General features: G+C 43.3%; 1 protein-coding gene across 7 annotated transcripts in view; it reads left to right on the forward strand.

Annotated features, from left to right (window-relative positions):
* Nucleotides 1–11025, forward strand: part of LOC110977497 (putative E3 ubiquitin-protein ligase HERC4) — a 41091-nt gene extending 30066 nt beyond the window's left edge. For 6 of the 7 annotated variants that reach the window (XM_022231700.2, XM_022231701.2, XM_022231703.2 and 3 more), the window contains exons 11-21: nucleotides 1176–1371; nucleotides 2467–2630; nucleotides 2839–2958; nucleotides 3837–3929; nucleotides 4324–4533; nucleotides 4986–5081; nucleotides 5725–5843; nucleotides 6371–6571; nucleotides 7294–7477; nucleotides 7600–7702; nucleotides 7883–11025. In XM_022231700.2, the coding sequence (XP_022087392.2) occupies nucleotides 1176–1371; nucleotides 2467–2630; nucleotides 2839–2958; nucleotides 3837–3929; nucleotides 4324–4533; nucleotides 4986–5081; nucleotides 5725–5843; nucleotides 6371–6571; nucleotides 7294–7477; nucleotides 7600–7702; nucleotides 7883–8091 (1695 nt within the window). In that variant the 3' untranslated portion in view covers nucleotides 8092–11025. Of the gene's footprint in view, nucleotides 1–54; nucleotides 129–1175; nucleotides 1372–2466; nucleotides 2631–2838; nucleotides 2959–3836; nucleotides 3930–4323; nucleotides 4534–4985; nucleotides 5082–5724; nucleotides 5844–6370; nucleotides 6572–7293; nucleotides 7478–7599; nucleotides 7703–7882 lie in introns of those variants that run through there. The other variant, XM_087149165.1, reaches the window with a different exon arrangement.
* The last annotated feature ends 1411 nt before the right edge of the window (nucleotides 11026–12436 follow it).

A 12436-nucleotide genomic window follows, 5' to 3' on the forward strand; every position in this document is an offset into this window, starting at 1 on the left:
TCTGAGCTTTGACCCCTTCATACCCTGGCACACAATGTCATGAGACTGAAGTACTAAGATAGCTCTGATTTCTTTTCTAGACCACTGAGGGTGACGTGGCTAATGTCAAATGCGGAAGACTGTGTTCCGTTTGTATTCCTTTCCTTTTTCAGTCGAAATTGTGAACCTGAAATTTGCTTGTTGAAAACATTTCCAAAAAAAAGGGCCAGCTCGTTGGCTTATTGCCATGGACTTACACAGTAATGAATCACAAGAAAAAATGTGGATTCAGAGCAACAGCTTGTTAAAACTTTCCACGGATTTTGTGCACAAATCCAGGCCACATTTTGGGTATTTCTTCCTGGCATGACATTGCAGTGTTGTTCATGAATGTAAAAGTTTGTATCAGCATAAAAAAAAATGAGGTTAATTGGAACACGAAGGTGCATTTTGAAGAGCAGAAGTGAAAACAGTTGCACTACATGGACCCTTCAAGGGGGCACCTAGAACGCCCTGTAAAAAATCGCTGGATTCAGTCTATAGTCTCATATACATACATGTACATGCATACATGTATACAATGCCTCACTGTATGTCTGACTTGTGTTGCCGTGTGGATTCGTCATGCATGACAACACTCATTTTGGTAAACATGCAGCTGGTAATTGTTGTTTTGTTACCATGGTGACTGTCATCATCATCACATTTGCCCTTCACACTTTGCTGTCTTAAAAAACATTTGGCCTCACACGTGCACATAGACATTTTGAACATCGGATTTCCTGCATAGAAGTGAATGACTTGTGTACAGTTAAATTTCTCAATGAAAAGGGTTACAAATCTGTTTAACGTATTTTTTGGGGGGAGCCCATTTCAATTTTTAAAAATAAATTTCAAATTCATGTCAGTTTATGTCATGTACATGTATCAACCTTTTATGGCCTTTCTGAGCATTGGGACTACATTTTTGGGGCTTTTTCCGTGCTTTTGGTAGGGCAATGAAATACACGTACACCAAAAAATTGCCTTATTTTTCAAAATGAAAAACAATTTGGGGCTCTGTTTTGGGGGGCCACGGCATCCATGCCCCCCCTCCCCTCACATCCACCCTTGTCTTCACTTTGACTCTGCGTTGTTCCCTGGATATCTACACCTCAGCCAATAGCCATTCCATTTTGTCTTCTTCCCCGACAAAGATGGCGGAAATCCTCGGTGTCTATCTCATCCCAAGCTTACCCCCATCCCCACCAGACATCGAAGCTCTCAGGCTCTACCTGCTGCTAATGGAATCGCCCGTTTTCACCGACCCTTCCCCGGAGCGCTACGGGACTGTCGTTGTGCAGTTTGGAGAGGCGCTGTGCAACATTACCAGTGCAGGGTCGAAGGTCATTTGTAAGTTGGCAAGTTTTTTTCTCACAAGATTTTACTGTGGCTTCGGAAAAATATTTACTTCTTGGAGGAACCAGATATTGTGTGTTTTACTTAAGAACAATATCCCTTCGGTTGGAATGTACTACGGGCTTGCACAGCATCGCACATGCTTAGCGTAGGAGAGGCTGTGCAGGCACGACAAGTTTCTGCCAGAGTTTGCACTATTCAAGAGTACGCTGGGCATATATGCACTTGCCAGGTTGAAAACTATCCCATAAGCATACCGGGGTATCTCCTGCCGGGGGGGGGGAACTCCCGGTCAGAGTTGATAGTTCTGGCCTCCCAAAAAATGATTTTCTAGTTCATATGAAATCGTTATTTTGTTCCTCAAAGCAAAACTTCCAATTGTCCCTAGGTAACCATCAGAGAAATGCCAACTCGAATAAGGTTGACCACTCAGAGGAGTAAGAGCTGAATATGTTTGTTGGCGGAGGACTCACAATACACATTCATGTACATATACTTCAGGCACTCTTCTCACAAAGTGCACAGGGCTAGTTTTCAGTTGAATGTGCACAAATTTAGCCATGGCTGTACAGCAGTGTTTGCCATTTCCACATAAAGGAAGGTACTTGCGCATGAAATACACAGATAGAGAAGAAGAGTAAAAGTAGTTTATCTTTGTAGAGATTGATAAGTCTTAGCTATATCCAAATCATTTGAGTATTGGCTGACAGCGACATGTATGCCTAAGGAAGCCAATGGTGATTGGCTGTGACATCTCCCTTAAAGGTGTGGGTCAGTCACAGCCGCAGCCAGTTAATTTGGATATGCATGGACTTAAATGGGATTAGACAGAAAAGACAGGACTGTTGTGATGCAAGGCACTCCAGCTACCAACAACTTCAGTAAAATTTGACATTTTGCAAGGCATCATGGGATTGATAAGTACAGAGCAAAGACTGCGGTGGTGGTTTTACCCCTGTCTTCCCATAATGCTTTGCACCCAAACAGCAACACAAGTGAGATATAAACCCAGGCCATGAAATTTGACGTAGAGTCCCACAAACTTGTCCCCGAAATGAAACACATTTTGGGTTCCATTGCCGATTGCAGCCCAGTGGTGGTCCACGTTACAGCCACGCCACCTCAACCGCATCCTCACCACCTACAAGCAGTGCATGATGGGACAGCTCAGCCGGAAACGTAGTGCCGCCGACCGCCCCATGCTCCGCCGGAACATCAAGATCTGTCTGGAGGTGCTGAGCAAGCTGTGCAAGGTGGGCGCTTACTGCTTAGTGTCCCTGAGCAGGGCACTTTACTGTAATTAGTTGCTTCTATCCTCTGCCTAGCAGTATTTGGGAATGTGGAGTGTACCTTAAGTGGACTGTGTCCATAGTGATGTTCTGGATGTTTTTACTGAACATACAGCCTTGATGTCTTGGGGATTTTACTGAATAACAACTTATTTTCTTTATTTTTCTGCAGATGAATAACGAGAACAACGAAATTCTTCCATATTACCTCTTCTACATCAAAGAACTCACCGACAACGTTGGCATTCGAGACCATTTCCTGGAGTGGTTGCAAAGACGAAGTGGACTCGAGGTGAGAACTCCGAGCTCTGGTCTATTATACTTACCTGATCTTAGTGGCTCATGAGTCTTGCCTCTGAGTAAACCAGATCATCTCTGAGAATCCTCAGTTTACCAACTTTGTCAGTTGTCGCATCCCAACAGCTCCCTGTGACTGGCATCTGAAATCCTAGAGAGTGACACTGCCATTCGTCTTGCTTCTGCATTTTGGATCGGGTGTCGATCACCCTTGGGATAATCAGAGGGGCTGGCAGTTTGGGGACAGGAGAAAAATGATAGCCACTCGTCAGACTATCGTCAGACAGAAAGGGGGTGTTTTTCTCACCATGATGAAAAAATTGCATCAAGACTCATTGCATACGTTCGAGCTAGCTACCGTACTTGTGTTAATACAAGTATACTCCTGAGCACTCCAACGGCTGGAGTACAGCCCTCGGGTCAGCGAGGGTATACCGGCACTCTCGCTGTGGGGGAGTTTACTCCTGCACCCAAGTGTAATGCAAATGCATCCTACTCATGTTAACAAGAGTCACTTTGGGTCACTTTGGTTCACTTTGGTTCACACGAGAATGCACCCACTGATTGAATAAGGGACAAGCTTTTCAGTGATTAATTGTCACTCCTTGGTCGACGTAACCTGGTAACCCATTCATGCAATGTATCCTGGGTATCAGGCAAATATCCATCTGCAGCTGACAGTCGGTCACTGATCAATACTTGGCCTAGTGTACATGTAGCTCTGTACATTCCCAGTGGTAGTAAGTGACTGTTTTGTTTACGTTTTGCGCATGGGGCTTTGATTTTGCATGCATCTGGCTTTGATTATCCTTGCTCCAAAGACGTCAATCTTGAATTTTCTTTTGCTTTCTTTATTCTTCCTGCTGCTTTCAGTGTGCCGATGTTAACTTTTGCGATTACCCATTTGTCCTGGACGCTAACGCCAAGACGCAGCTGCTTAAAGAAGATGCAATGCTGCAGATGCAGGTAAAAAGATCTCAGCTGCTAAGCAGATTTTTTGAGCTGAGCAAAATCCTCTGCCGGGAACCAATCATAGGCATCTTGAATTACATGATTTTTTGGCTGGTAACCGGCTTTGCTTGGCACAGAATTTGGTGTGCTTAGCTTACAGGCAAGTGAAAAAGTGGGTTCGGGAAACAGGATTTGAATGAAAGCACCCATCTTTAGAATGACGCCCATGATATATTATGTCACAATGGTCCACCATGAATAAAACTACCAATGATTTCCTTGATATTGCCTAAACTCAGCTGTTCTCTAAAGGAGTCCGTAGTGGCTGTCGGCAGCATAATTTCAGTACGTCTGAAAATTCCATTTTCAATCTTCTCGCATTTTTTGGCTCTCACACCCCCTGTCCCAGAATGCCATAGAAGATGTGCGGAGACGCAACCTGCAGCGGATATTGTTCTTTGACATCATTAACCCTTATCTGGTGCTGACGATCAACCGGAACAACATTGTCCAGAGCACGCTGACAGAGCTGTCCCGACACGGCAGCATGGACGTTAAGAAACCGCTGAAAGTGGTCTTCGTTGGGGAGGAGGGAGTTGACGCCGGAGGGGTGCAAAAGGTAAGAAGAGAGGCAGAAGAAACTCCTCCATCCACTCCGAGCATGAACAAAAGAGGGCGTCTTTTGAAATAAAATTGACAGTCCTTTGGTACTCACCCACGCATAGGTGCTCAAGTTTATGCGTGTTTGACGAATTATGCACTAGAGGAGGCACTTGAGGTGGTTTTGTCACTACAAATTGTTAAAGTCTGTGCAACATATCCTGAGAGTAGTTAAAGGTCAGAAATCTAATTGGAAACATTTGATGTCCTTCGAAGGGCAGATGTGTCTTCACCCGTGGCACTTCCAAAGTTACAGTAAGATCAGCCCATTTGAAAATATGCTACGCAACTGAGGTTGGTCAGGTTTCAAATGTAAATTCCTCTTTAAATCCATTCTCGGTGTTTTGGCACTTTCTCATGATTGAATCTTGTCTCAGTCTGTGTCTGCGTCATTTCATTGCTCTTTGCTAGGAGTTCTTCATGTTGGTGCTACGAGAGATCCTCTCAGCCAAGTTTGGGATGTTCCGTCACTACCCAGGGACCGAGACCATTTGGTTCAACTCCAAAGTAAGCGGGAATACATGTACGCGTGTGATAGCATTAGCCTTGTGGAAGACTTCAATCTTTAGGATTTAAAAAAAAAAGAAAAAGACAGAGCTGCCGTGGACTGGAGTAACCAGAAATGTGCAAATTAGATGAACTAAAATACTTTTTGTTTTAAGCGGAATCACACAAAGGAGTAAACTGCTGGAACCAAAGTGAACCAAAGTGAACCAAAGTGAACCAAAGTGAACCAAAGTGAACCAAAGGGAACCAAAGTGAACCAAAATGAACCAAAGTGAAACAGTTATCTAGAAGAGGGAAACAACATTAATCACACTTTGTATGAGTGAGTGTGTGCATGAACGATAGAGGGCGCTTTGTCGCTTACTAAAAATGGCCTGAAAGGGGAAGGGGGACGTTCCGTGTATACATGCATATCATGTATTACTGATTCTCATCAGATGAGCAAACTTATAGGGTCTTCGCAGGGGCACTGTAGAGCATCCTCTACACAAGGATTGCCCCCTCAAGTTTTGCCAGAAAGGCCCAATAGTGACAAAAAAAGAGGGAAACAAGGCGGCAATGGAACTAATGTAAGACAAGTCAGCCCCTCCCCTGCCCCCTTAGCTAGCCTTTTTTTCTGACCCTTTCACCTTCTGATGTCCAGTCCTTTGAAGACAGCGAGATGTTCCGTCTGGTCGGAATCATCGTCGGCCTGGCCATCTACAATCTGACCATCATCTCGTTGCCTTTCCCACTGGCCCTCTACAAGAAGCTCCTCAACAGGTGAGCGTGTGAGGTCTCATGGAGCAAGACGCAGGGGCAGAGATTTGCATTAAGAGGTGTTAGAAATCTCAAATCAATGGTAGCATGCACTGCATCGTGGGTAAGGTCGACATTTAGTGACTCAGTTAAAAGGGTAGCTGCAATGGACTTGTTCCAGTATAAACTTCCAAAATGCCCCTTTTTTTCTCAGGTAACCACATTTTCAATTTGTGTTTCACTGTTGCAATCGTGGAGCGTCTGCCTTTGTGACGAAGTCACTTACGAACCGGATACATGTATAGGATCTTACTACCTTTTTGGTTTTATGCTAATGAGACTTCCATATTCATGAGCTAACTGGTGACGTCATACAGTATTCAAGTTAGACGTATAATACTAACAAGAGGCATATCATTGACGTCAACTGCGAGCTGGATAAACATTGGGGATAACAAGGGAGGCACACCGCACCATGATTGGTTCCTTTTTGATCCCCTTGATGTGGTTTGTTTAGTAACTGTTTAGGTTCCCCCCCCCCAATTTTACAGACCAGCCAAGTCCTTAGAAGATTTCAAGCAGCTAGACCCGGAGTTTGCCTCCAACCTCCAGCATCTGCTGGACATAGAGGAGCCCCAGGACGTCCTGGAACTCTACCTGACGTTTGCGGTCACAGTGGAGAGCTTCGGGGAGGTGGAGACGGTGGAATTGAAACCGGGCGGGGCTGATTTGAGCGTCACCATGGAGAACAGGTGATAGACCTTGTCTGGTTCGTCAGTGTGACGTCACTTCAGTTTAAACTACGCCCACTGCACATGCACTGCACATAGAGTTACATGCATTGATCGCGTTTACACGGAACCGTGGATTCGGAAGTTAACGTGCAACTTCAGCGATCGTCCTATTAGAACCTGCAATCGTGGAGCGTCTGCCTTTGTGACAAAGTCACTTACAAACTGGATACATATATAGGATCTTGCACCGTGCAAAAATCAATTGACCCGTTCAACAGTTTACCCTTGAATGTTTTTATTTGTCAGGATGTCATAATGGGTGATAGATCAAAACAGAGAACCCAGTTTTCTCTTTTTTTTTTTCAAGTTAGAATTATCAAGAACATGGCGTTGAGACTCATTTTGGGAGATCCAGGATCTTAAAAGGGAATATGCTAGTCATCTTTCTCAGTTTTGTAATGATCAGGAAAGACAGACTTTAGTCTGTGATGAGCTTGTGTGCATAATTTAATCTCGGATTTAGGATCGGATGTTTTGCTTAACTTGTTTTCCACATAGTGATTGGGAGCAAGACCTCATGAAATGGTCTATTTTTAGGGCGCGTTTCACAGCTTCGTCACTGTGTTAGTAGGGTAGTTGATCTGCTGCATTTGGAAATTCGGGATCTGAAAGACAATTATGCTCGGTCATCAAGTTTCTTTGATTGTTTCCAAATATGTTGAACACCATCACCGAGGCAGGCAAGATTACGTGGACAGCTATGTGGACTTTGTCCTGAACACTTCCGTGGAGCAACAGTACAGGTTCTTCAGTGAGGGGTTCTTGCACGTCATCGGTGGGCGCGTCTTCAACCTGTTCCACCCCCAGGAGCTGATGGATATGGTCATCGGGGACGAGCATTATGACTGGGACGAGTTTGAGAAGGTCGGTGGGCAGTGTCGGTGATCGTTGAGCTGCAAACTACTCACCAATGCAAAGTGATCAAAGCTTGGTGAAACCTGTGGCAAGTAAGAGAACTTTAGATTCTGTTGTTGTTTTGTTAACAGAATGTCAGTTACAAAGGCGAGTACTACAGACAGCATCCGACGATGAGGATGTTCTGGGATGTCTTCCGGGAGATGAGCCTCCAACAGAAGAAGAAATTCCTTGGTGAGTATTTGTACATTTGAAAGGAGAAGTTTCGGTCATTTTTGTGGAAAGTTATAGCTGCGCAGATAGGCTAATTAAAAGTCGTCCATTCTCCAAATAGGTACTGTGAATCCATTAGCTGTGTTGGTGTAGCAAGTGCCAGATTTATTTGGTTACGGTCCCTCTGTGTGTTTGCCGCAGTGTTTCTGACGGGGACTGATCGCGTCCCCATCCAGGGCATGAAGACGCTCCACATCATCATCCAGCCGGTCAAGGGAGGCGAAGACTTCTTCCCCGTGGCCCACACCTGCTTCAACCTCCTGGACTTGCCGGTTTACACGGACAAGGCCAGGCTGCGAGACAAACTTCTGATGGCTATTGAGAATACAGAGGGATTCACGCTGGTTTGAAAGGGGCCCGTCTACTAGTGTGTCCTGTGGCTGGTGCTTCAAGATGGCCGCCAAGAAATGTGGCTGCCAAAAGTGGCCAGCAAAATATGGCCACCAAAAGTGGCCATCAAATATGACCACCAAAAAGTTCTTGAAATCAAAATCAATGCTCACTTACACATGCTGCTTCAATAAGACATAGAGGTTGATGTGATAAAAGTGGCTTAAGATGTGGCTACTAAATTGTAAGATGTTCGTGTTATAAATGGAAACTTTATATTGGTATTTAATGCTCTTAATGTGTAGTTTGACTCCAAAGTGGCCGCAAGACCCTCACAATAATAAAAAGGATGTCAAATTAACTTGCTCTCAATTTGGAAGTATGTTTGACTGGTTAAGAAACCAAATCGCCCTGTTTGTTTGACCAAGGAAACGTGCGTCTAAAGACTTTCGTAGTTTATATTACCAGCATTTTGTTGGTCACAATTTCACCACAAGTCCTTTTATATTATATCATGCTTGGGCAAACAAGCCATATTGATATAGTGTCATGGTTTACGCTTGTAAGGTGGTCACTACAGGCCATCTTCTCCAATTTGATCGTACAAATGCATGGCAGCTGAGTGGTCAAAGCCATCCACGCCATGATTGGGCGACAACTTGGCCTGACATCTTCTCTTGAATGCCAAAAGTGGCCCTTATAAAAGTGGCAGCCAAAAGTAGGCTAGTGTTTCAATTTTAGTATCTGTCAAATTCAGACGGTCAGTACAACAAAAAAACCACTTTTTGGGGGAGGGACCACCTCTGCTTTTGATGGCCTCAGCAACGGCCACATGGGAGATTAGAACCTAGTTCTGGACTCCTCCCAACTTCAGAGGGAAACTTTGATATAAAAGTAATTTTACAAATTGATACCAACTGCACGATCAGTAAGAAATACGTACAGCTGTGGGCAAATGACCAACGGAGGAATACACGATTTCAGCAATAGTTCCTCTGCTAGAGTCATTTTACAGGGGCTGTTTAAAGGCTTTGCTTGGCAGCCATCTTGCAGGGTAGTTCATTTGTTCCACAGGGAACCTCCTTGGTGCATACGCTGTGGAACAACAGCACTAGGCCTGCAAGATGGCAGCCGTGCAAATCCCCAATTGTGTATGTACACTGGTAAAAGATCTTGATAAGTTGTTGAGCCACACATTAGACTTCTACTTGCACAAATCCGAATTGTGATTAGATATTACACAGTAATAGGGTTATAAGCATGAAGGTTTTTGTTTATGTCTGTTTGGTTTCTGTACGATTGTATTATTTGAAAATGATGGAACCCATCCAAAGGAGCAAAACACTTGATGAATGGAAAAGAGGAATCTCTCTGGGAGTCGATGTAAAGTACATCTCAGATTTATGTTGAAGAACTGCCACCGGTATGCAAACAGAATTATAACATTTCACAGCTCGCCAGAGGTCGTCTTGTAAATGCATATCAGTGTCTTTGAAAATGGAACTTTTTTGGTAAATTGTACAAGAATCTCGGTTGTTTTTTTTAATCTGCTGCGTTTAGAGGGGGAAAAGCAATGAAGCATATTTCACATTTGCTACAGAAAGGAAGAAGGTTTATACTGTATTTGAAAGGTAGGAAACGTGTTTTCCTTAATTGAATGGAATTTGAATTAACTTGAGCGACCCATTGAGAATTTGACTGTCCTAGATGAAACTACGATCAAATGTAGTGAGTGGAACAAATTTTCACTGGTAATCTTTTATCGCAAGAAAAATTTGGACCGAGTTGTGGTGAGTGTGGACACCATGTTTGGCCTTGCAGTAATCTAGTCACTGGTGCCCACAACTCTGAAACAATATCAGTTGTTGTCTCAAGGGTTCTGGCACATTGGGCATGAATACATGCATGCATTTCAATATAGGTGATTCACAATAGTGCAACTCCATGAGTTTGCTGTGCGTTGACCAATCACAGTGCACGGAATCTGTCGACCCTTTCCAAATGTGCATTGGGTCGACAGATCTCATGCTCTGTGATTGGTCAATGCATTGCAAACTCTTGGAGGTGTGCTCTAGTGAAATGCCAGTATTCAGTTTGTTGCGACCATTTGACTGAACATTATGCCCACTTGAATGTGTATGTACAAAACGTTGAAGGGTGGCTGCAATCAATTTTTTTTTCATACAAACCTCCAAAAGGCATTTTTGTGTCTCATTTAATCTTATTTTCAACTTTTGTTTCACTGTTTCAAAGGTTGTTTTACCACCTTTTTGGTTTTATGCTAATGAGTATTTCCATATTCATGAGAAAAACTATGCTGACATCTCAGGAAAAAGCCTGAATGTTACATCGGTTTGTACTCCAAAAAAAGTCATCGTTGTTACATTGCAAAGCAGGAAGAAAGCACTGTCCCTCTCTGAGAAATGTTTCCAGTGAGTAAATTCTGAACAGAAACGCCAATGCACTGAAACATGCCTTCCCTAGATAACTTCACAGCAACAGCGCCCTCAGTTGTCTGGTAAAAGCATGGATAATTTTAATCGTTTAAGCGCACACTTTTCAATGCATTTAACCAGATAGGAAAGTAAAAGAGCTGTCACACATTGAACAATACAAAATCGAAGAAAAAAAGTGCGTCTAAGAAAAATTCATTGCAGCTGCTCTTTAAGACTGTAGCAAAAATCATGAAAGGTGTCAGTGGATAGTCACAGCTGTCGTTTGGTTTGTTGTTGCTCTCTGAAAAGGCAGCCCGACTTTCAAAAGCTTACTCCTGGGAAGCAGACAACTGTCTCGCGCCTCCATTCCAGGAGAGACATTCAGAATGACTGCAAATACGTGTACACGCTAACCTTTTTTTATGTTCCACGTTTCATGGCAACATTTGTTTGTGGTATCAGATTCCGTTGATGCTATGCAAGGAAGACTTCGTCAAATAAAGGAGTTAAAGAATTGCACTGGCCTTGGACGTAGTAATATTTTTAAAACAAAGAAGTTCAAATTTCAAAATTTGAAGTTCTTACGGATCTCGGCAGAATCTTTTCTAAAAGCAAAAAAAAAAAAAAATTAGCGAGATACCTATCAATCACAGTTATTATTTGTCTGTTATTTTTGGCCGTTGTTGAGCCCCTCCTCGATATATGGACAAACTGACCTTGTTAAATTGGCCATTGGCCCATGCATGTGCACTGAGCGTGTGAATGCGATTGTTGGGAAAAAAACGGTAGATACACGAGTAAACCCTCCAATTTTTCAAAATCAGATTGGTCTTAAAGTCTAAAAACCAGCGTTCACTACACAATTTCAAGAGCTCTACATCATGTAGGTACATGTATCTTAAGGTTGCTCTCACGTGAAAATTTGATTGAAAAAGTTGAATTTGTGTCACCGGTCGTGATACCTCAAACGTTGGATTAAAAACAGATAGCATTGCAACCCCATGTAAACAAACATGGCCGCAAGTCACACAGATTAGTGACCTTAGAACATCCGGTAGGAATAGCCCACAGTTCTTTCTTTTCAACAACAATTTTGGATACCTTTTGGATAACTGCAAATGATAGACTGTACAGTACTTTTAACCCATTCGTCCTTGTACAGGGTTCCCACAGGCATTGAAAATCCTGGGAAAAAGTTGTCCCGGAAAGTCATGGAAAACTTTGTAGGAACCTTTCTGGTATTAATCAGGGCCCAATTCTCGGTGGTGCTTAGCGCACGATTTCACGCTTACAGAGGCTCCGCATTTTTCATGCATACTGTGAACAGTAAGTACAGCCAAAGGCATCCTAACCTTGGAGGAAAGATTTGCTTAAATTTAGTGATGTAACAACACAAATCTCTATCCACACACAACCGTTAGCACAACCACCCCGAGCACCGCCATGAAACAGTGCTCAAGGTTAGCACATATTTAGCATACTTAGGTGACTTTTTCTTGTTTTTTGTTGTGTCATTTTCCCCCATGTTTAGATTTGGGAAGGCCTCATCGACCAGTGAATACACTGCCATGGCTACCTACATGAACGCTGAGGCTGGCTAGCGTCATGGTGCGAGTGGACTGACTGATGAAATCTCCAAAGTGAGGAGGCAGGTTACGTCATAAGTAGCACAGGTAAGAGTCCTGTGTTTCATATCATTACTGGCTTTCTGCAAGGATGAATCTTGGAAAGGGGGGGGGATTGGGGTCATGACCACTCAAGGAACAAAAAGTGTTTTCATTTGAAAAAATGAAAGGATCTTTTTGGTCTGTTTAATTTCCCTTCTTTTGGAAAGTAGAAATGTAGCCTAATTTAAGAAAAGTCTCCATTTTCATAACCATGAGCAAATGGCTGCCTTGTCCCCTCGGGTTCCATGATTTGCTCTGCAGCA

The sequence above is a fragment of the Acanthaster planci genome, linkage group LG19, assembly GCF_054643075.1.
Source record: "Acanthaster planci isolate LZ-2023a linkage group LG19, COTS_SCS, whole genome shotgun sequence".
Classification (NCBI taxonomy): Eukaryota; Metazoa; Echinodermata; class Asteroidea; order Valvatida; family Acanthasteridae; genus Acanthaster; species Acanthaster planci.